This window comes from Poecilia mexicana, unplaced genomic scaffold (assembly GCF_051168715.1).
Source record: "Poecilia mexicana isolate PSO_F unplaced genomic scaffold, ASM5116871v1 scaffold_15, whole genome shotgun sequence".
Taxonomy (NCBI): Eukaryota; Metazoa; Chordata; class Actinopteri; order Cyprinodontiformes; family Poeciliidae; genus Poecilia; species Poecilia mexicana.
The window spans coordinates 23,025,516-23,050,189 of record NW_028263384.1 but is presented as its reverse complement, the minus strand read 5'-3'; the positions used below and the strand labels follow the sequence as shown (position 1 = coordinate 23,050,189).

Genomic DNA, 24,674 nt, shown 5'->3' with positions numbered 1-24,674 from the left:
TACTCCATCTTCCTGGCAAAATGAATTTTGAGGTTTTATTAGCTGTAAAGAATATTTAAAAAATGCTAATAAATACTCATGATGTTATATTAGGGCCATGTAGACAACAAAAAAAAAAAAAAAAAAAAAGATTTCTGCCAAAAATCTCAGAAATTTTCCAGAAAATTCTTGGACATTTCTGAGTTTGAAATGATGAAATATTACTAGAAAAAAAGGAAACAATAAGATTAATCTCAGAAATTTTCTAGCAAAAAATATGGAAATTTCTGACTGTCAAAAGTTGAAAATGTGCTTGAGAAAATGAACTTTGAGATTAAGCTCTGATATTTCCTAGAAAAAAACTGGAAATTTCTGAGTCCAAAGTCAAAAATATCTTACTTTTGAATCTAAAATTTTTTCCAAAAGTTGAATATAGTCTAAATAAATTTATTTTTGCAACCTAAAAATGTTCTTGTTTTTCTAGGAAATCTCTGAGTTTAATCTAAACATTTCTGATTTATTTTGGCAGAATTTTTTCAATTTTTTTTATTACAATGGCCACCGTCGTATTCTTCATTTGTGTTTTATAAAAAATAAAATAAAATGTTAAAGACAATTCAGCTACTAACATAGGTGACTTTTAGTACAGTAGAATTTTAACAAAATTAAAGTATTATGTTGTAAAGTATTTATTTTTAAGCTAAATAACCCGTCTAGGCGACTGACCTTTTCACCGGCATGAAAAGGAAGTGACGTCATATCAGGAAGTGAAGCCCGTCTCTGTCCCGACAGCAATGCGCTGCTCCTGCTACAACAACAACTGACATTTGCGGCCTGCTGAGCCGCAGAGTGCAGCGGGTGAATGTATCTGCGGACAGGTCGTGTGTGCGCTGAAGCCCCGGATGTGTGTGTGGAGTCGGCGGAAATGACCCTGAGGTAAGCGGCTTGCTGTTGGGCTGAGGGCGGCTGTGATGCTCGGTTCTTATTAGCAGTAAGCTAACGTTACCCTGCTGCTGCCCAACTACATCTAACCACGATAAATCTGGGTTAAACTTCGTAATTTTGGGATTTGTAAGTTACTTTTATATGCTTTACTATCGCAGGAGTTTGTTTAAAAAGCTTTGTTGAGACAGTTGTCTTTTAAAGGGAGAGTACTCAGTTAAAGGGATTATCCTGTTGTTTATGTCAGTTATTCGGCTACAAAACGGCTGTAATTCATTCATGTTTCATTGTAACTCGCAGTGTTATTTGGCAGGAGTTCTCAAGCTTCGGAGTAAAATCCTAAAAATCTGGATGAAAGGAAAGATTCATAATAGTGAGGAGAAAATCCCTTTTATTGAAGAGATTTATGCAACTTCAACTGAAATGAGTTAGCAGAAATGACAGTAAATCGTAATGAAGTATCTCATTTATTTAAAAGTAATAACCAGTTGAATAAATTAGAATTCCTAAGTAAGGATCATTATTTATTCAGAACTGAACTTGAAGGCGGTGTGTCATCACAACAAATGAGACTAAAGGTACTTAGACAGAAAACAATCCCTGCCCATATCAGAATTTCATAATTAAAAATGTAAATGTAATTGAAAAACAATGAAATAGCATTGTTGTAAAAAGTATACAATTTTATGCCCTGATGGCTTGATTAATGTTTCTTTGTAATAACTTACATGTGGTAATAACCTCGCCCCAGAGATTAACAGTCAGATGATCTCAAAGCACGAGTCAGAACAACAAAACAGAGAAGTTAAATATCATTTAGATCTTTATGTTTCTCATTTATAGGACACCAGATTTGGAAAAATAGTCCAACAATTGATCAGAATCAAAACTACACTGCCCAGCCTTCTATTTATTGTTTTCATTTCTTCATCCTTAGATGTATCAATCTATCAGACATTTATATATAAAAAAACATGCCAGTTTCGATCAGTTCTGATCAGAAATCAGTTAATATTCCTTCACTTAGTTTCTGTTTTCTCATTATTGTACATTTCCTTATGTTGATGAATAACTGATTATTGACAGTTTTTCTCTATTGGATTTGTGTTCGTAACCAATGAAGTTTGTGCTTAATTAACACACATTTTGTTTTGTAGCTCAATTTGTCTTATGTGTGACATCATCAAAATTAAAATGGAAAAACCTTTTTGTTATGTATAAAGTATCAACAAACAGCATATTCTTTGGTTTGAGTTTGGTAAATATCAGAATATTTTATGTATAAACTATGATAATCTCATAATCCCTTTCAGTCCAGTTCAAAGCTGCTGTCTCTGTCAAGAATAATAGCATTTTGGATGGTCAGTATTTGTAAGATATGATTGACAGAAGTTTAGAAAAACTTGTCTATTTTTAGGATTAAATATTTGCTACTGCTATAAAGTAATTACATTTTTGAAGGTTTTAATTTTTTTTAAATCTGAATTTTCTTTTCACCAGTGAAATAAAAAATTACCATCATTTTTGATGAGCCTGGATATTTTTAAAATGTTTTATTTTTTTTGCAGCTTGTATTTATTTCAACTTTATTCAGACTAACCGACAGAAGGAATGATAGAAATAAATCCTATTTGTTTTTAGTTATGTCATTTGTGTTGTATATAAGGAAAAAAATGGTTTGAAATCAAATTTAGCATAAAAAAAACAAGAGATTTTAAGCCATGTCGCCCAGCCTTATTAATGACTCCTTGCATCCTTATTGTTTACATCCGGAAACTTCAGTCTTTTGCAAAATTCTGGAGGGCAAAAAGACGATTCTTTTGCATGCCATCCTATCAGTGCCGTTGGGGAGAACAATCCCGTTAATTAAATGAAACCTGAGATGTAGGTATCATTAATTTAGTGCACTGCCCCACAGCAAAGGAAAAAATAACGCAGAAAAACCATTAAATAACAAATCAGTGCCACTTGTATTCTTCTTTTTTCCTCCTTCTGTGTGTCTGCTATGCTACACACAGACTTGTTGCCATAGCAATTGACAACAACATCGCTAACTTATCAGGATTCAACACCAAAAGACACTCAAACATTTTCCACACAAAAAAACAGAACATTCAGTCTGTTACAGTTTTATGTTTTCAGGCTTGATGTTTATTTTGTGACTATTAAGAAGTGATTGCTGTGGTAGATTAGCTAGCGCTGCTATTAGCTTCTCTCGTTGTTGTAGTGTTAGCAAAAAGCACTGCGTCCCTTTTTCTTTTATATATCAGGCATACATTTAAGATTTAATGCGTTTTTTTTGACAATTTAATAGCTAAAATCAATGCTAGTCATCGGCCTGCAGCTTTTTGCCTCCAGCAGCGAGTTGGGGGTGGGATCTTACCCGCATGATGCCATGCTGCTTCGGTTTTATACATTGCAGCCTTAGAAGTTTTTTAATTTGGCTAAAATAATTAACAGACCTATTAGGTGATGTTTTTCTGAGTCATGTTTTGGATCTGGGAAATGTTCTGATGCTGCTCCGCTTCTGTCTGTTGCAGATGACTCAGCAGTGGCTTGGACATCGATGATTCAACAGAAGATGAGGCGTGCTCTGTTTGTCCGACTCGTCATCGCTTGTTACCATAGCTACATAAACCACACTGACATGGACACTGCACTATAGTAAATCATGCTGTTTGCAAACTGAAGTCACTAAAATACGTTTTTGTCTAAATTATTATCATTACTATTATTTTGAATGGGTTTTTGCTAGTTTTCTGTGATAAAATGTCCCTGGCTGAGCAGTCTCAGAAGTGGTTTCCAACCCATGTCCAAGCCACCGTTCTTCAGGCGTCCGGTTTACAGCCCAAAGGCAAAAATGGCACCAACGACGCCTACACCATCATCCAGCTGGGGAAGGAGAAGTACTCCACGTCGGTGGCGGAGAAGACGGCCGACCCCGTCTGGAGGGAGGAGGCGTCCTTCGAGCTGCCCGGTCTGCTTCTGGAAGGGAACCCTGAAGTGTACGTGCTGTCACTCACAGTGATGCACCGCTCCTTAGTGGGGATGGACAAATTCCTGGGCCAGAAGACCATCAACCTCAACGAAATGTTTGATAACAAGCAACGAAAGAAAACCGAGTGAGTACGGCCTCTGCTGTTGAAATGTTCGCTTCTCTCTAGCTGCTGGAGGATTCCGGCGAAACTAAGTGGTACAAGACGATCAGTACCAGAATCAACTCAACGGTACCGTCTGGGGTCGTCTTGTCTTCTGTAGCCTCAGAGAACCAGCTTAAAAAAATGACAGGCTATTTCTACTTTTTGAGCACAGTTTGTAAAAATGTATAAAACCCTTAAGGGGGTGGTATTTTGTGTTTTCCAGGCACATAGTGCCATTTTACAGCTAATGTTACCTTCAGGTGTTATAAAACTGCTATTGGCCATTTGCAGCTACCTTACTTCATCACTTCAATACATCAATCACATGATGGATGTATTGAAAAGAGCGACTGAAATTGTTTTCCAGTTCATCCAGAATACATGAAACTAAAGAAAACCCTATGTTGTGTTTATTTATTGTTTAAATGGAGGAGTCGACAGTCTACCTTGCTAAAAATAGAAAGCAATGAGTTAATTAGACTGTAAGAAGCGGCTCCGCCTTGCGCTGCTGGAGCTGCAGAGATTCAATCCTTTCTATCATCCCAGAAGTTTTGCTCTTGACTCATCCTGAGTCCAAACGGAGCTGGAAGATGTCAAAGGAAGCTGGGAGAAGATTGGCTGCTTATTCAAACGGTTCTCTAAAAACAAAGCAGTAAAATCTTCATTAAAATACGTCGGGTTAAGACTCGAGCCTCTAAAGTTAATCAGTCGGGTTGGGTCAGATTTAATGGACTCGGTCCGATCTAAACTTCAGTGCAGATTTTTTGTCTAGGTGTGAACCAGGAGGACGTTGTGAAGCTGGTTTTTATCACTGCGGAGAAAAAGTTTGATAAGTTCATCTGCTTCATTAATGTGTGATGATCTGGATTGTTTGTTGAACTTTGAATATTAATTAACCTACATAAAAACTAAATGTAACAGAAAAACCCATGTCAATATCATGTAGAGATTGACAGATAAAAATAGAATATGACGGAATATTTTTGACGCCGTCAGTCAAAATGACGGACAGAAAAGTATCTGCTTGAATCTTCTCCTAATTCCTGGTTTCTGATGTTTTTAGTTTATTTTATCTTGAGAGGAAACGTGCCGATGTTTCTCCTCCAGTCACAAGGCCTCAGCCTGAACTAAATCAGTTTTTGAGTCACATTTGCCGCATGTGTTAGAGCTATTTCAGATTTCCCCGCCTGCTTTATTCTGTCCTTTAATAAGTTCATGACCCCGCTTCTTTTCACCATGTGGCATAAACACTGCCACTTTGCCTTTTATATTCGTCACACACTTGTTTTACAGCTTCGTCTTATTTTGAACATCTGTTTAAAGTCGTTTATAGCTCAGCATGTTTTTAACAGCAGTTGGTGGTTTTAACTTCTGTTCCACCTCTCTGACAGTTGATTGCCCATTGTTTAGAGATTATATGTCGCCTAATAAGTGACAGTTGTCAGTGAGTCACTTGGAGGCCCAATTGAAACAAGCGGAGCTGGACAAACATGTTTAGGTAGTCACTCCCAGTGGAGCCATTTTTTTGTTTTTGTGTGAAAAAATGCAGCCGTGTTTGTTCTCTGCAGCCTGAAGTGCCGCCGTTTGTTTCAGCTTTCCGAGTCAGTGAAGGTCCTCTGGGTTTTTCTGCTGCCGTTTGAGAAACACTTTGACTCGCAGGTCAAAACCTGAAAGATTTCTGTTTCTTAAACATTTTTTAGTCGCCTTATAGTTTTATGTTCTGTACAAAAGCAAAACAGTTTAACAACTGATGTTTTGATGCAGATTCTGTTTCTGTTTCTCTTTCTTTCTTTGTTCCTTTCTGTATTTCTTTTGATCTTTACATCTTTTTCTCTGTGTTTGTCTTTGTTTCTGTATCTCATTTTGTCTCTTATTTCTTTTATTAACTGTTTCGTTTTTCTTTATCCTGTTATAATCTATTTCTTTATCTCTTTCTTTCTTTATGGAGAAACTGCGGTTCTACTCTGATTCCCTCCAGGATGTTAGCGCTAGCGTAGCGTGTTTGTTTTGCTTGTATTTACCCAGAATGCCCTGCGCTGTAGTCCACTTCCTGCTTTTGGAACGGTCTCCGATCCGCTTGGCGTTCACATATGCAAACTGGAGTTCATTTCAACCAAACCCAAACTGAGGTCTTTAGGCGGATCAGAGTTCAGTTCTTTGGTCCAAATGAACCGGACTTTCTAAACAAATCCACCTTCTCAAGGAAATTTTTAATTTAATCGAAGTTTAATCCAACAGATAGGTCCAGCATTAACGTCTTAAGGGCAGAACTTGATGGGTTAATCTGTGCTCACCCAACCAGAGGATGAAGGTCTGACATCATCTTCCTCGCTCTGCGGGACTGGATCTGGTGTTAATTAGATCACCGCCTGTCCCATCATGGAAAGGCATTAGCACACTTCCTCCCCGTCCGTCAGTAGCCAGAATCACGATATGTTACAATCAGCGTTCCTGGCTGGTATTTATTTAGGTGTCTGCAGTGATGCACCTCCAGGCTCTGCAGCTTTTCAGCAGCGGTTCTGTAATGATCCCCGTCGGTACCACGGCTCCACACAGCAGGCCTGTGTTCGGCACAGCCGCCTCGGACCCGACAAGCTGAGGAGGAAAAACGCGGTTTGGTATCCGTTAATTATCGCACGCCTGTGTTTGTGACGAGTTTGGAGATCTGAGACCCTGAGGCGGTGGCAGCAGCATGCTGTGGGTGGGAACCAAACCCAGTCAGGGTTCTAATAGTTTTTGGGTTTATTATAGGCTAGTTGGTGCCACTTTACAATGATTCTTCCCTCATTATAAAGTGACTGAATTAGTCAAATAAAAGGTCACAACTAAATAAAACTAAATGGTACAACAAGGCTCCCCTTATGGATGACTAGTAGTTTATAGATATGTTATTCATTTACATATAAACACTTCATAAATCATTAATAACTATTTATTATACATTAATTAAGGCTTAGAAGAGAAAATTATATTTACAAATGCTTCTTGTGAAATGTTTTGTATAACAACTCTAGATAAGATATATAGGTGAACAGTAGATTTAGCCTCCTCACCCTTAATTAATGCATAATAAACAGTTATTAATGATTTATAAAGTGTTTATATGTAAATGAATAATATATCTATAAACTATTAGTCATCCATAAGGGGAGCCTTGCTGTACCATTTAGTTGTGACCTTTTATTTGTCTAATTCAGTCAGTTTTAATTAGTTTTTAGAGTGTGTTTGCAGGTAATTATTAGTTAAATATTGTTTAGATTTAGCCCATCAGACCGTCAGTTCCTGAAACTACACACACACATTCTGACCTACCCGGACCAAGTTAAAAAACATCTCTTAGGATCGGCGGATGGTTTAAAAAGGAATTTAATTATTTATTTTAATTTATTTCTAAAATGGTAGGAAATAAGCTTTGGTACTTAAATTGAAAACCTGCATAATGTGCCAATTTTTTAAAATTTGATTATCAAAATTATTGATTACTTAAATAATTTTGTAGACTTGATACAGAAAAATGACTCTTCTTCTTTGAAACGAGTTAAAAGGCCTTTTGTGATTAATTTATCTCTTTACACCTTCAAGATTTTTAGTTTTTCTTGCTCTAAGAAAAGCCTGGAAATATTAAACTGTGTAACTATTTAATATTGAGGATTAACTCACATTTTTCTCACTTTTTTTCATCCCAACATTGTACCCAGGACTGCAATATTGCACACATTTAAACTGCGATGACATTTGCGGCTTTAAATATTATCTCTACTGTAAAATGTGACACATTCATGTAGAAAACAGACAGAAAACCTTTCTAAACTGCGGTTTGGTCCTGAGGCGTGCTAATGAACAAGGATACGTCTCATTAGCATGGATGAACTCCTGTGCTGCCCTGTCATGTGGCTTTGCAGTTTCCCACTTGCTTGTCGTTGCATTTCTGAACAAAGGCCAGATTTGTGCAAATGCCACACTTTTTCCCCTCCTAGTGAAGGGAAAAAAATCCCATTATTTCCAGTTGAAAAAGCAGAAGGGTTAAACAAATAGGAGCCTGGAATGGCCTTTTATTATTCTTCAGGAGGCTATTTCTTCTGTTCGAATTTCAAAGAATAATGTTTATCCTTTTAAAAGATAAATGGTGCCTCTCGGTTGTGTCAAAAAAAAAACTTGAAGTGATTTAACCTTTTGGATTATTCAGCTCAAATTAGGCTTTTCATTTGTGTCTATTAAGGAGCAGGGGAAGCATATTATTTCATTTATTGTTGTTTGGTCGCATAAAGACTTGTACCACATTCTTATTTTGTCTGCACGTCTCCCTGAATTATGTGTGATCAACTGAAAGGATTTGTTGTTGGAGCTGCACTGCGTTAATCCCGCGCCTTTTCTGTAAATTCTGTCACTGAATTTGCTGAGCTTAAGCTTCTCGCTCTCCGACTGCAGCTGGTTCTCCTTGGAGTCCAAGCCGGGGAAGAAGAAGAAGGACCGGGGTCGGATCGAGGTCAGCATCCAGTTCATGAGGAACAACATGACGGCCAGCATGTTCGACCTCTCCATGAAGGAGAAGCCGCGCTCGCCCTTCTCCAAGCTGAAGAACAAGGTGAAAGGTCGCAAAAACGACGGCGGGGGCGTCTACGGCGACACGTCTTCGGCCATCTTGCCCCGCTCTGCCGTGTGCGACGCGGAGCCGAGCGGCCGGCCGGCGGAGACGAAGCCGGAGACGAAGGCGAAGCGGTCTCTGCTGTCCGGGGGCCAGAAGCTGTCAGCGGCCCACTCCATGTCCGACCTCATCGGGAACCACTTCCGACCCAAACTGGACTCCATGAACTCCATCGAAGAGAGCGGTGAGCAGCCTGGGGTCAACACTAGCATGCTAACATATCTGGAAAAAATGCAGCTGGGGAAAATTTAATTTACATCATGTTAGCTGTACTTTATATTTGGAAAACAACCAATCCTGAAGCACCATTCATTTATCTGCCTGCTGATTGGCTGAAATGAGACTGTAGATCAGGGGTCCCCAAACTTTTTCTTGTGAGGGCCACATAACTTTCCCCTTCTCTGGTGGCGGCTGGAGTCAGTTTGTAACAGAAAAAGTGTGACGTTTGCAGGAGTGCCTAAATGTTTTCCAGAAAGCACAACCAAATAACCCTCTGGGTTCTTCACAGAATAAATCCAGGAAGGATTATAGTCCGTATTTTCCGAACTATGAGCCGCACCGGACTATAAGCCACAACCCCAAAGTTTTTTTTTTTAAAACAACCCAGTAAACATACACATATAAACCGCAGATATCTCTGCCGCTCCAGGTTTTCCAGCGATGCAGCAGCAGAGGGGGGGCGGACACCCAACATTTGAGTCATAACGGGTCATTTGAATATCACATTTATTGCGGTTGAAAAAGAAAAAGTTGCCAAGTTTAGATTTAACTACGGTAGTTTCTGAACGGTAACAGTAAAAGTGCTGATCCTTTGTGTTGCTACTAGCATGTGCTAAATGAAAATGGGCGTCTTCTTCTTCTTCTTCTTCTTTTTCATCTTCATTTTTCAACGGCAGCTTGCATCAATTATTGTTGCACTACTGCCATCTATTGGATCCTAATACCTCAAATTCTCATAATGATCCCAGTATCATTTAAAAAAACGAAAAATCTTCTTTTTCCTCTCAATGCTGTTTAACTGATCAACAACATTCTCAAATTTTAAAACCTAATTCAGTTTTAATGGGCGCTTTCTTCTTTTATTTCCAATTTTGACTTCCAATGATTCACTTCCTGATAAAGAGCCCCCTGGTGGTTGAAGAAAAATCCACATATAAAAGGCCTATAGTCCGGAAAATACGGAATATAAAAATAAAAATCTAAATGCTCTCTGGTATTGTTCAGGGGGCCAGACCAAATGTGGAGGCGGGCCGGATCTGGCCCGCGGGCCGTAGTTTGGGGACCACTGCTGTAGATGTTAGGTTCTGCGATGGATGGATGGATGAATGAATGATTACACTTCATTGATCCCTAAGGGGAAATTGCTACTCTATCCAAGATGTTAATTATTAATAATACATATATAACCTTTTAATATAAATTAAAATATAGTGTGATGTAAATTACTTGCATCACACTATAATTCAGTGTAATGTAAGTAATTTAACTACGACTGAATATAAATACAATCTACCAAGCATCTATAAATGAATCCAGAAAAATTACATTTGGTTCTCAGAGTTGGACATTGTAAAGTCTGATGGCTAAAGGCAAAACTGATTTTTTTAGCTATTTAGCTTTTGAGCTATTAAATATGCAGTTATGTGTGTTTTTAGAGGGTCTCTGTGGTCTAATAGTTCATTTTATTTATGAAGCGCCAATTCACAACAGATTTCATCCTTATGTGCTTCTTTTGTAAAGTGTTTATATAAAAATTTCTCTTTGTTAATTTCAGTTAAGTACTTATAGAAATTTTAATGTGTTAAACATTTTAACACAATTAATCACTTGTCTTTTATTTCATACAAAGCTCCGGAGCCGGAACCTTTGTATTGTGTTTCTTGTACGGCTGTAAATCTGACGGACGAGAAACATCCGCTAACACAGCGCCTTCATTTCTAAAGGAGGATTTTTTTAACAGGTTTCATAAAAACTTAATGAGTATAAATGCATTTTGTACCAAAATAAAAACGATAAATATCTTTGTTGTTGCACTCATACGTTTATTCAATTATTTAGCAACAAAAGGTTTTTTTTTAAATGGGAAATGTTAATTATTTTTAATTAAACTATGATTAATTTCAAGCCCTGTCAAAAAATGTAATCAAGTACCACCACTAAAATATATTTTTTCTACATAAAATGTAACAAATCTATTGTAAAATTCAAGAACAGCACAGAAAAAATGGCAAATTTGTTACTAAAGACCTACGAAGGAACGGTTGCAATAACCTTGTAGCCTAAATGTGGACTCATTGATGTTCTGAGGCACCTTTTGATTCACACCTGTTCAGTACACAGGTGGCCATTTTAGCTACCGTTTCCATTATGCATTTCCTCCAGTATCAATAACTTTACAAAATCTAGAACAAGAAACTCAACATTTATCCAGAACTACTGAGAAACAGGTTGGAGGCTGGGAAACGTAACTGTGAAGGCCTTTGGGTTCGGGGTCCAACATCTGGACCGGGCTGAAAAATCTCCCACAACCTTTCAGGAGGACGTGTTCCAGTCTAATGAAACCAAACTGGAACTTCTTGGGCCACCTTTTCACAACACACCTTGGGCCCAAAAGCAGAGAGAACGACCCGACCCGAGTGAAAGATGCTTCATGTGGGACAAACATCCAAACATGGAGGGATCCATGAGAGGAATGCAGAGCTTTGGAACGGCATTGGCTGATCGGGAAGGAGATTTCCTCACAATCTGGTCGCTTTGGAGAACATCTGCAGGAAAAATGTGGGAAACTAGCAGCAAACACTGAGTTATGAACATGAATCAAAAGGTGCGTCAGCATAGTTTAGGGTCGTAGAGACGGGATGATAATTATGGGTTGAAAAAAGGTTAATGACTATTTACATCAGCAAAACTTGGCATTATAACAGAGGCTTAAACGATTGAGATCTTCTTTATGGACAGCTGCGTTTAACACAGGGCTGAAACCAACAGTTATTTTAGTAATTGGTAAATTTATTGATTTTTTTCCCCCCCAGACAATCAGATTAAAAAATTACACATTCTACATATTTTTCTTTTAACCATCTTGTAAAAGAAAGTCATATTTAAACATTAAAAATAAATTAAAAGATGCAAATAAACAAAAAATTCAATGAAAAAATAAACATTTTATTGTCTAAAATGCAACATAGCATTCCTTTAGTAAATATAATCAATTAATTACATTTGATCCAATTAATCGTTTCAGCCCTACACTTACACCTCTTTTACATTAGAAATGCATCTAAAGATGCAAATCAACAAATCAATTCCTTTTTAAATAAGAAAGTATTTTACCTAAATTAGTTATTGATTATTTCAATAATCAATGATTGATGATTAATCTGAATAATTATTTCAGCCCAGTACTTACACCTTTCTTGTATGTTATAAATACATCTAAAAATGAAAATAAACAATTACATTTCTTTTTTAAAAGAAAAACAATTGATTGTCTAAATTAGTTAATGGTTGTTTCAATCACTGATTAGTTTGATTAATCGTTTGAGCCTTTATGACGTAAAGCACTTCGATCTGCCTTGTTAGAAATACATTTAAAGATGCAAATAAACAACTAATTAAATACATTTTTAAAATAAGAAAATATACATTTATTCCCTTAGATTTTATTTCTTTAGTACATCTGAACAATAACAATTAGTCACGATTAATCAGATTAATCGTTTCAGCCCTAACCCTAACCCAAATAAACAACCAAATTCCTTTTTAAATAAGAAAATAAACGTTTTATTGCCTAAAATGCAACAACATAGCATTCCTTTAGTACATCTGAACAATAATCAATTAATCCGATTAATCATTTCAGCATTAGTTTATTATTAAACTGTGCTGTTTAAAAGGTTACTGTTTTACTGCAGCTGGCCTCTCAGCACAGTGAAGCAGCAGCAGCAGCAGTTTGAGTTTTCTAACGAGGCTCTTTGTCCCGTTTATCGCAGCAGCGGCTTGAAGTTGTTTTTCCTCCTCTTCCAGGAAGTACAGGTGGCCCTCACCGGCGTTCCCAGAGCGAGGTGCCTGGATACCAGGACGGAGAAGCACACAGTGACCCTTTCACTGATATCAGTGACACGCTGCCACAGAAGTATGCCACGCTCCCACGCAACCGCAACCCGTTTGAGGGCGAGCGGGGGCAGCAGCCGTGGGAGCGGGCGGAGCGGAGGGAGAAAAAGGAGAAGGTCAGCCTGCTGGAACGTGTGACGGGGAAGAAGGAGGGCCGCAGGGCCGGCAACGGGGGCCGGTCGGGGAGCTCTGGAGACCTGCGCTCTCCCAACCCGTTCAGCGCCGACGCCGCGGCCGACACCAACCCGTTCAGCTTCGGCTACAAAACCAGGTAGTTGGGCTTCGTCAGAGAGTTGTGGTTTATCTGAGAGGAAGGTGTCATTAGCGGCTCTTTAGAGTAGCAAAGCCCTTTGAGCCGCAGTAATGAGATCCTCTGCTGAGATACAGCGCCCAATTAACCACTTATCTCCGCTGGTCCATCGTCTTCTGCTGCCAGGCGCGCCCGCGCCGGTCACAGCTGTGTACAAACCGCACAGATGTTTAATTACTTCATCTAAGAAGCCTTCTGGCACGGCTCGATTTTATCGATTTGATCACATTTTTGAAGATTTAGGTTTTGGGAAATCTGGATTTTTGTTTTTCTACCATTGAACTCCTTTGGTTTCCACAGTTCAGGTTGAAGTCAGCAAACACAGGGAGGCACGGGAGAGGACTGAAAAAATGAAATGTTGAGCAACCTGTGAAGCTGTACCTTGGTATAAGTTTTACAAATAATCGTTAATGCTCAGAAGAAATACTTAATCTTTTATCACATTTGTATTAAATTGTTGCCAATAGCAGGACGTTGAAACAATTGTGCACAATTATGGAGAAGGATTGTATTTTAAATCAAGAGCAAAACGAATAAAAACAAACAATATGTTACGCAAACAAATCTGAAAACAAAAACAACTTTAGTAATGAGACCTTTCAGTTTCAGTTCAGTAAACAAACAAAAACCCAAAATGTTCAAAAGGTAGAGTCCATAATCTATTGACTATTTTTTGGATTATCTAATTAATAATTGAACAACAAAAGGTGCTTCAGGTTCTAGTTGGAACATATTTACAGACAAAAAATATTTTTCATCTGAAAAGAATCAAAATGTTTATATGAATTGTACAGTTTTAGGTTAAATGCTGCTCCAAATATGTTATTTCTGTTAGTTGATTAATAAACTGCAGTTATAAAAACAACAGAAAATGTTTTTCCCATTTGATAATTAATGTTCCTCTGTTATTTCAGTGACAACAAGCAGAGGGGAAGCGAGGACGGCCTCTTTGGGCAGAAGAAGAAGAAGGACATTTTCGGCAAGAAAAACGTAAGAACAACAACTTCTTCACCGGTTTCCAGTGACATTATTGCTAAAATGTCAGCTTCACCTGACAGCGGCTGTCATAAATGATCCCAGTAAATGAGAACTCTGAGTTTCGCTCAGCGCCGCAGCAGCAGCAGCTGACACGGATCAGCAAGGCCTCCGAACGCTCAGCCGCGCCATTCGGCTAATTAGCAGCTGCACCCGTCGGTCAGCGCGTCCGATCGGATCGTCATTGGAAGTGGTGTTAAATTTCAGGGCCGGGCGGTCATTTTCATTCTCTAATTGCACCATTTTTGTTGTGACAGTGAATGGAAATGACGTGTGTATCTCTTTAAATAGTTACTACATTTGAAGCTCAAGCTAGTTCTCTGGTTTTAAAGTGTCTAGCAGGAAATAACAGAGTACTACACAGCAGAAGAGTTGGGTTAAGGGTTGTGGGGGGGCAGTAGCTAAAGTGATGCCTAAATGAGAAGGAGAATGCTGATAATGGCTTTCCTCACCTTGCTTTGTGGGTGTTGAGGGCTGTCGGTATCCACACATGCGTCCCCGTGCGTGCCGCTTCGCCTTCCAGAAATGGCAGCTCCCATTTCCTCTGCTTCAAGGCCCTAATTAACCACACACAGGATGGGAGAGGGGGGGCAGTGAGAGATTTCAAAGAGCTCAGCGTTTAGATTCTCAAAGCTGAGCTCATTAGAAACTGTAATGACACAACTGGAGAATGCCAAGTGTGCGCCTTATCTCCTCCTCACTACTGATCGGAGGGAAAAACGGCCATCATTACTTCGCCAGTTCATGGTCATTCCCAGGCCTTTTGTCAGCAGCCAGATTATTACGCTGTGCATGCGTAAAAAAAAAAAAAAGATGTTCTCCGTCTCTACTGACTTCAACACTGCAAAAAGGCAAAACTTTAACAAGTATCTTTATTCTACTTCGAGTGTAAATATCTTACTACTCCTGAAATAACTGAAAAGTAACTTTTCTTCAAGAAATATGAGCTTGTTTTCACTAAATAATTTATTAATATTGATTATTTATAACTAGTTATCAGCAGAGATGCAGCGATCTAATATTAATATCTGTATTGGTCACGATATTGCAGTAAATTCTAGATTGTGTATCGATTCAGTCTAATTCTACTCCCGGTTCTCTGATTGACGTCATTCTTTATCATTTAATTTACATTATATTTAAAACTCTTTATTGCACTTTAAGATACTGTGTGCAACAGTATCTGACGTCTTCTGTTCTCAAAACCTTCCTCATTTAATCTCAGCAGCAGATATTTAATTTTGGTCGGCATGGCAACGCGGCAGCATTGTTTCTGCTGTTGGAGGCGATAAGACACAGGTGAGCGGTCTGGCTCCAGGTCGCTCTGTGCGCTGCCTTTGCGTAGCGTTGGGGAGTGGAGGCTGATAACCGAGGTATTTAAACAGGGCGGAGGTTTTCGCTGCTCCGTCCGTCTGTGGGAGGAAGCCCAGCGCCGAGGCGATAAAGTAGTCCCTCATTAAAAACCATCACGCCAGACCATGATCTGCTTCCCTCAACATTTCATTGGCTGTTTATTAACCAGAACTTTAACAGTCTGGCTGCGTTTATCTCCTCATGGAGGCTTCATGTAGTTTTGACAGAAGTTTCTCTGAAAACTCTGGTCAGTCTGATTTGATTCCTTTAGAAACACAAAACATTTTGAAACGTGTCTGACATTAAATCCATTGACTCAAGTCTGATGTCTGCATCCATCACTCAGAAAGGCTACGACATGAACCCGCTCATTACAGAACAAAAGTTTTCTAAACTGAAACTCTGCAGATTCAGTTTGCTGCTTATTATGGCCCAATTTTTAAAAACCATAAAATGTTATTGAGGATTTACAGAAGACCTTTCTACAGTAGGATGGATGGATGGATGGATGGATGGATGGATGGATGGATGGATGGATGGATGGATGGATGGATGGATTGGTCAGGAGGATGGATGGATGGATGGATGGATGGATGGATGGATGGATGGATGGCTTGGTCAGGAGAATGGATGGATGGATTGGTCGGATGGATGGATGGATTGGATGGATGGATGGATTTGCCAGGCCAGTAGATGGATTGGTTGATGGATGGATGGATGGATTGATTTGCCAGGCCAGGAGATGGATTGGTTGATGGATGGATGGATTGGTCGGATGGATGGATGGATGGATGGATTGATTTGCCAGGCCAGGAGATGGATTGGTTGATGGATGGATGGATTGGTCGGATGGATGGATGGATGGATGGATGGATTGATTTGCCAGGCCAGGAGATGGATTGGTTGATGGATGGATGGATTGGTCGGATGGATGGATGGATTGATTTGCCAGGCCAGTAGATGGATTGGTTGATGGATGGATTGGTCGGATGGATGGATGGATGGATGGATGGATGGATGGATGGATGGATGGATGGATGGATGGATGGATGGATGGATTGATTGGTCAGGAGAATGGATGGATGGATGGATTGGATGGATGGATGGATTGATTTGCCAGGCCAGTAGATGGATTGGTTGATGGATGGATGGATTGGTCGGATGGATGGATGGATGGATGGATGGATGGATGGATGGATGGATGGATTGGTCAGGAGAATGGATGGATGGATGGATTGATTTGCCAAGCCAGGAGATGGATTGGTTGATGGATGGGTAGAACAGACCTGAGCGTTTCGTCTTGGCTCTGGTCTGACAGACATTTTGAACTTTTAGTTGTAATCGTGTAGAACCATTTTTCAAACTCGTTTCTTTTCCTTCAGGTGGCGCCACCAGACACGGCAGCCAACTACAGCAACCTGACCTTTGACGAGGTCGTCCAGGAACTCATCAAGCAGAAGGAAGTGGTCCGGAAGAAAGACGCGCACATCCGGGAGCTGGAAGACTACATCGACAACCTGCTGGTCCGCGTCATGGAGGAGACGCCTAGCATCCTACGGACTCCCTACGTGCCCAAAAAGAAGGCCGGTAAACTCTCAAAAAAGAAGAACTAAGAGAAACACTAGATGAAAAGTCACTAATAAATGTTCAGAAGGAGGTCAGGGGTCAAGGGTCGATCAAATTCAAGCAGCTTTACTTTAACTTCCTGTTTTAATTTAAAGGTCGGGGTTGCTTTTAATATTTGTTGCTGTACTGAAAGACAAACGATTCATTGATGTTTCAAGTCAAGACGATATCTTGAGCAGGTTTTGGTCTGGATTATTTTAAGCTCTGTCGTAATTTATTGCACATACACTTGCCATAATCGGCCGCGATGCTTCCAGACTTGTTTACCGGACGCGTTAGCTGCAGTTACGTTACAAATTAAGCTGTTTACAATCGATTTCAGACATTTTAGACCGGCAGCTCTGTCCTCTACAGATATTCCTAGACTGACTGGAAGATGTTTCGCAAGAACATATTCATGTTTTTAATGTTATGAGTTGGAGGGGTTAAAACTTTACTTACTATAAGTGCAATATAATCACTACGGAAACATGTTGCTTTACAACCTGCTGGTATTTCTCTTGTTTACATTTGAATCGTATGTTTGAGTTAAACTCGCCTCTTCCTGTTGATCTGATTGGTCGTTTCCTTCAAAGCTCTGCTGATGATTGTATTAATGGTACACGTGTGGATCTATGCTGCACATATCTTTATTTATGCTGCACAATCCTTTATTTATTAGTGTTTTATAGCTCATATGAATGTTACTTTAATTGCTGAGACGTACTGTTAGTGCAAATCAAATATCATTTTTCCCAAGGTGTTCAAAATGAAGTGTTCTCTAAAAACGTCGTGACAGAAAAGATGTTGTTGGTTGCATCTTTATGATCACTCCTGATTTTGAAATGTTTGCTTCACTTTCTGGAAGTTGGTTTCTAAAACGGAGATCATCCAGAACATCCAGTTACAAACTGATTGTTTTGTCGGTGAGATAAAGATTTTGCTTTCCAATTAAAACAGGACACAGGGCGATGATTCTTGTAAGAGTAACTTTTTTACTTCCGATACGATACCGATATTGGAGCTTTGAGTTTCAGCTGATACCGATATTGACCCAAAGCAGCACAAATCACACATATAGGGCTCAAACTGGTGCTTGAAATTCATGGAAGTGCTTTAATTTCTATTCTGTGTTGTCAGGGTTTGGAAAGTCCTTGATTTCTTTTGTAAAATTCTTCAAAGTCTTCGGTCTGGTGCTGAAGTTATTCAAACTCCCCTGTTTTGTAATAAACATTGCTTACAGTTGAAACCAGATATTCAAAGATAATTAAATGACAGATGCACATTTTTCCTCAATGTCTGAAGTTAAATCAGACTAAACTTCTGTTGTTTTAGGTTAGTTAGAATCATCAAAATTATTTCTATTTGCTAAATGCCAGAAAACTTAGAACATTTTCTTTCCAAGGTGAATAGGGTGTGTGTGAGACATTTCAAACATAAAATTTTGTTTCTTTTTATTTTACCTTGACCCCACGGTAGGATGTAGAATACTAGGACTTTCACCAGAATATTGATGTTTTTAGGCCTATTTCAGGTAACATAATGGTAATAACTGTATAATAACACCAGAAAACATTCTCAAAGATTATTAAGCAAATATCTAGAATAAACAAAACAACTAATAAAATTATGAAGTTTGTGAACAAAATTCCCCTTCAGTTTTGTTTACACAGAAAAGCACCAGACTGAAGACTTTTATCACCTAATTTTTCATAGAAAGAGAGAAAAACGATAAATCATTTCAATGGAAATGAGTGAATTCGTTTTAATTTATCATGCAATTTACTGATTTATTGTGAAAAGCCTAGTTTGGATAGAAATTCCTTTTCAGAGACTGTTAGGAACATGACTGTATGTAAGTGGCTGTTTTGAAGCAACTGATTGGATTGCTCTTTGCCAGCCACATGAAGTCACATGAGTGGGTTGATTAAGTGTGACAGCTATATAAACTTGTGTGGACAACACCGTTCCCACCAGAGTGAGAGACTTCCCTGATCATAAACCCTGTGAGCTAACAGAACTGTTAAACAACTAAAATAGAGCATATTATTCAACTGAATTTGAATTCGTTTGCATTACCTGTGCCTATCAGTTTGATATGTAATCGATTGATTGACGCTGGGAGATACATGAACTCATAACCATGATGTATGGGAGCTAAAAGCTTTATATTTATCTAACTGACATGCAAATTAATGTTAACACTTGTTTTTTCTTCTGCTTTATACATGAAAATACAGAGCAAACTTCCAAAATCAGAGTGAATTATTCTGAAATCTGATTGCCAGTGTTGCAGGTGGATCTGGTCCTAATGGGTTAACTCTGCCTTTACTGCGCCTCCGTCTTAATCTGCTTTTTCTCTTAACATTCCTCAGACTTTTACACTTTGAGTCCTAACGGCTCATTTGTTCATAGTTCTTAAAGGTAGAAACACTTTTAGTTGTTATTTAGTTCAGATTTAAAACTGTTCATTCACATTTTGATGTTTTAGCAGCTTTTTCTTACCTCTCTGATGCTAAATAACATGGTTTGTTATTTAAAGCAACTCTTTTTAACTCTGTTTCTAATTGAGAAGTGTAAAATATTCGTCTGTTTAGCGAGTGAAGCTGATGATACGGACAGACATTTTATAATTTTTTTTAAGATGAGGGTCTCTGACAGATTTACATCTTTAATGGAAATGTTTAGTGCATCTCTCATTTTTATTTAACTAGTCATGTTTTTTTTTTTGTTTTTTTCATTTTAAATATTCAACAACCTTTTACTCTAAAACTGATCGGACCAATTCCACTCAGAGTTACTAGAGAAAATTATTGTTTTTGCTGGATGGAAAAGACTAAAAGCAGAACACATTTGACCCAAACGTTGAGAGGCTGTTTATTTTTATTTTATTAGATTATTAACATTATTTTCTCCTTTATCATCAACACGTTAAAGCACGTTAAATTTTAAAACATTTTTATGTAAGTTCTTAAGCAAAATTTACTTGTAATACCTAAAACAAGCTTGTAAGAGTAACTGACTTAAACTGTCCAGCCTGTCTTTCTTTATTTTCAATATTTATAGAAAAGATTCACCTCATTTTACAATGTGTTTTTTATTTCATAATAGAGGATTCTGTTCTAAAATTTGAAAATATACATAAATGTTAATTTGTTTTGTAGGTACATATTTAGTAAATTGTCTTTTGCTGTTAGGGGCTTTTCGGAGCTGCGGGTGTGAATACTTTGAGGGGTTTTTTTTGTTTGTTTGTTTTTCTTGTACTTTCATCTATTTCTTGTTGGTTTAAAGTGAACTGGTTGAAATGTTGGACCTTTACACTGTCGCACAGCATAAACGCAAAACTTTACCTAGTATTTTTGATTTAGCTTCTAGTGTAAATATTTTAGTACACGTGAAATACAAGAAAGCAAACTAACAAGTAACCTTTCAGCAAAACGTAGGAGTTTGTTTTAAGTCAATAATTCCTGAATATTGATTAAAAGTACTGATTAAACTGGCAGATTATTTCAGTTATAGCATTTAAGAATAATCTGCCAGTGGATCTAGAACTGTTGTTGCTAGGCAACGGACTGGGCTTGGCTGGCGTTGCCAGGTAACGGCACATGGCCAGTTGATTGCGAAATAATCTGCCTTAAACAATATTAGGAATTATTCACTTAAAATAAGCTGTTACATTGTAAAGTTACTTGTTAGCTGTTTTTATTTCAAGTGTACTATGATATTTGCATTACCAAAAATACTTGGTAAGAATTAGTGTTTCTGCAGTGTGAAGCCTCCTCACTGGGCAGATTATCCTCCAGTCCAAACATTTTACTGGTTTCCATTCACATATTACTTTCTGCTGCTGTGAAATCGCCGTTTTGCTGCTCTGCGATCGTTTTTTCCGACTCGAGGCCAAAATCTCCCTGTACTGAATGTATTCTGCTGTTCTTTTGTAAAGTGGAAACACTATGGAGGCCGTTGACCCGCTTGCCTTTAAAGTATTGGGTTCATCCTGTTCTCTCGCTAACGTCACGCCCTTCATTCAGGACTGTTAATGAATGAGCTTCTGCTGGAACTGATTTGTTTAGTTTTTTTCTGATGCCAAAAAATGTCAGAGTTGGTGTGTGAGTATGATGTGATGCTAATCTGCCTGCACGCTCTAGTTCAAACTGTAATTTTATTTAGTTCTCTTGTTTTTTTTTGCGTGTTCTCGGGCCTTTCTGAACTCTTGGTACTTCCATTGTACATATTGTGTAGATGATTTGTGACTTTTGGTCCTTACTGGGGATTTCTCTGTCTACTTGAGGACCACATTTCAAAATATGGGGGATGAAACTGGCTTATAAGCGAAATGAATGCCTGTATGAATTTTTGTCAGACTAAACGTCGTGGTGATTGTGGAACAGGTTGTTTACCCGCACAATCTCCCCCCAAAGCCTGATTGCTTTGCTTTAATGACAGAATGTAAAAGAAAAGGTCTGACGATGTTTTAATGTAGAATAAATGTGGACCCTGAGGTTATTTAGTTCAAATGAAAGCTGAAGGAGGGGGGCGGAGGGGTGACTAGTTCAAATTAATTAATTTTGCCTGTCATTTCTTTGTTTTCTTTTAGCTTGATTATTGCATTTGCTTTATGCTTCCGCATAATTGGCTGCTTTTGTAGACGTCAAACTAAAACACAAATCTAAATGTCATTCATTTTATCACAGCGGATGTAGAGGATCCACTCTGCAGGGAGACTGAGCTGCATCATGATTTATTTTATTCATTAAATGTTTTGTGGTTTATTAGGACCGCTAGTAGGGATGTGTAAAAAGCCTTAAAATAAATCAACAACTCTAGCTGGATGATAAATTGCCCCAGAAGTTATTCAAAATAACAACAATGTTGTTATTTTGAAACAATTTTAGTACAATATAATGCAAGTTCACCCTCCCAAAGATAAATAAACTTTAATTTCCTAAAGAACAATTAACACTGGAGCTGGAAGATATTGTAGATATCCAAAGTAACACACAATAAAACAATAAATAAAACAGAAATAAACACCACACACAACCAAAACCACAAATAAAATTGATTTTGTCTTCCTTGTAAACAAAATTTCCCTTCAAAATTAATCAGCAGAATGTAAATTATCAAGCTCATTTTAATTTATCATGAAATTAATTGCTTATTACAGCAGATAATAAGCAACAGATAATCTGTGCATAATCTCACAGATTAAAAAAAAATCTAACTTTTAATCTGAGTACAGTTATTCGTGGCAAAATGATCAAATTTCCAGCATTCCTAACAATTCCTAAATGGAACTGAAGCTTTTTTTATTTTATTTATTCTTTGCTTTTTGAGGTTGACGTAATCTGTGACTTCCTGCTTCTCTGGGTGTAAATAAGTTTTTGAGTCTTTTCACACACATTTGTGACGGGTGCCAATAAATATGAAGGGCGCTGTAGTTTTCAAATACACTAAGCACTGAAAATGTTTGGATGTTTCTGCTTAAAACTACCTTCTGTCATAAAAGATCAAAGTTAATCGCAATACTTGGTGTTTATTGTGGGAAATGTTGTTGATGACAAAACTGCCCAGTTTCCCATGATTAAGTTCAGTATGCCAGTTACATTAAGGTGGGGTTAGGGGCTAACATCAGTTTTTTAATGGTACACTAGTAAAATATGGAGCTGAATGTCATTCCTGCATGTCTGTCACATGTTTTTGTATTTCACATCTGCCAGATTTTGTGTCTTTTCTTGGGCGTTAAGCCTTTATTTCCCACAAACTGGGTTAATTTTTATCAAATCCAACCCAGGTGTAGTTGGTGAAACTCTGCAAGCTGGTTGACAAGTTTGGAGGTAAATTAACCTCTTTTTTATTTATTTTTAAGAAAAACTTGTACTTTGTAACCAGTATGCAAGAGTTTCATCTGTGAACGTTTGAGGACAAGAATGTATTCCTCTTTGTAGAAACACACGGAGCTGCTGGAAAACTCTGTATTGACAACCGTGTCAGGCTGTTTCAGGTTATCTGTATGTAAAGTGCCATCAAAAGCATTCTTGAGAATCTGGTGATGTATTTCTTAATATTCACTATTTCTTCACGTGCTTTAGACCTCGTCACCGCCTGTTTCACAAGATTGTAAATGTTCTTTTCAATAAAGTCACTGGAAAGAAAATGTTGGCGTTTCCCATATATACAAGAAAGATATATATATATATATATATATATATATATATATATATATATATATATATATATATATATATATATATATATATATATATATATATAATTCTTAGGCATGAAAAGATTACAACTTAACATTTTTCTTACAAAATCATTGATAGTGTCTGATGTTAACTAGGAATGCAACCAATTAATTGGCTTACAATTAATTGTTGATTAAAATTAGTTCCAATCAATTATCTAGTAACCACCGAGACCTTCGATGTTGTACTTTGGCTGCCGTCCAGCAGAGTGCGCCGCTGGTCATCCTGAAGCGGAATTTCCATTAAACAAAGATGGCAGCGGGAAAGAGAAACGGTCCAGAGAGAGTCCGGTTGGAGATGAACAATGCACCTTATGAGGTTTTGTTTAGAAGTGTAAAAACACAACGAGCTCCTTAAGTTATCAACTAAATAGTGTTTTATTCAGCCGAGCTTCAGGATGGAGCAACGTTGATTTCTATACCAAAAATGATTGATGTGCTATGAAGTTTAATAATGTGAGTAAACCACAATTTCCTGTTTATTCAGTTAGTATTTAATAAAGCTGACAAAATATGTGGAATTATGTTTTTATTATTTTATTTTGCATAATGTGAAAAATTTTGCCCTTTGTTATGAAAAGGGTTAGGGTCTTGATGCAAGAGAAAACTAAAGTTTTTAAGAATATGGATGTTTATTAATTGTTAATTGATTGATAAGATCAATCAACTTAGATTAACTCTAATTCAAAAAGTATAAGTTTTATAACAAGACATTTTTTCAACGTTTTGAGTGAAATAATCTGCCAGTGGAATTAGAACTGGGTTGCTAGGTAACGAGCTGGGCTTGGCTGGCGTTGCTAGGTAACAGCTCAGGGCCCAGAATTATCACTTTTTTCATCAGTCTGTTAAGGAACTATTGACCTAAAACAAGCTCATATTTTATGTTAAAAAGTTGCTTGTTAGTTGGTTTTGTCTTATTTCAAGTGTAATAAGATATTTGTGGTAGAAACTAAAACAAAAGTACTTGGTAAATGAACTAATCAAATGCAGAGACAGCTATTAATATTTTAACATTTAATGGATTTTGTCATTAGATTCTGATGCAGCAGGCCCTTTAAGGACATTTAGAAACTTGAAATGAAAACGAGTTTGACCTCCAGTGTCTCCCTGACAGAGACTGCTTGTAATTAGGGCTTTATTTAGGTGCCACCTGTTGAACTTGGGAGTCATCCTCACACGTCGACCGATTGGGTTTCACAGCTCCCGTCTCCTTTACGGCAGCGGCGACGGCACGTGGCGCCTGAGGGCCTGCTGAGCTGATGCCCATTAGCTCATTGTGCATTATGTATCACCTTCCAGTAA

At 37.9% G+C, this 24,674-nt stretch overlaps 1 protein-coding gene across 1 annotated transcript; it reads left to right on the top strand.

Annotated features, from left to right (window-relative positions):
- The first annotated feature begins 732 nt into the window (after window positions 1–732).
- On the top strand, window positions 733–23,279 carry rab11fip2 (RAB11 family interacting protein 2 (class I)). Its single transcript, XM_014997789.2, has 6 exons — window positions 733–915; window positions 3,462–4,043; window positions 8,490–8,890; window positions 12,733–13,090; window positions 14,044–14,119; window positions 16,900–23,279. The coding sequence occupies exons 2-6, from the start codon at window positions 3,691–3,693 to the stop codon at window positions 17,128–17,130; spliced, it is 1,419 nt and encodes a 472-aa protein (XP_014853275.2). The 5' UTR covers window positions 733–915; window positions 3,462–3,690; the 3' UTR covers window positions 17,131–23,279.
- Window positions 23,280–24,674: the final 1,395 nt, after the last annotated feature.

Coding starts and splice junctions, on each gene's coding strand:
- rab11fip2 (XM_014997789.2), top strand. CDS start 3,691: ATGTCCCTGGCTGAGCAGTCTCAGAAGTGGTTTCCAACCCATGTCCAA. Junction 13,091..14,043: donor AGCTTCGGCTACAAAACCAG/GTAGTTGGGCTT, acceptor CTGTTATTTCAG/TGACAACAAGCAGAGGGGAA. Junction 14,120..16,899: donor ACATTTTCGGCAAGAAAAAC/GTAAGAACAACA, acceptor CTTTTCCTTCAG/GTGGCGCCACCAGACACGGC.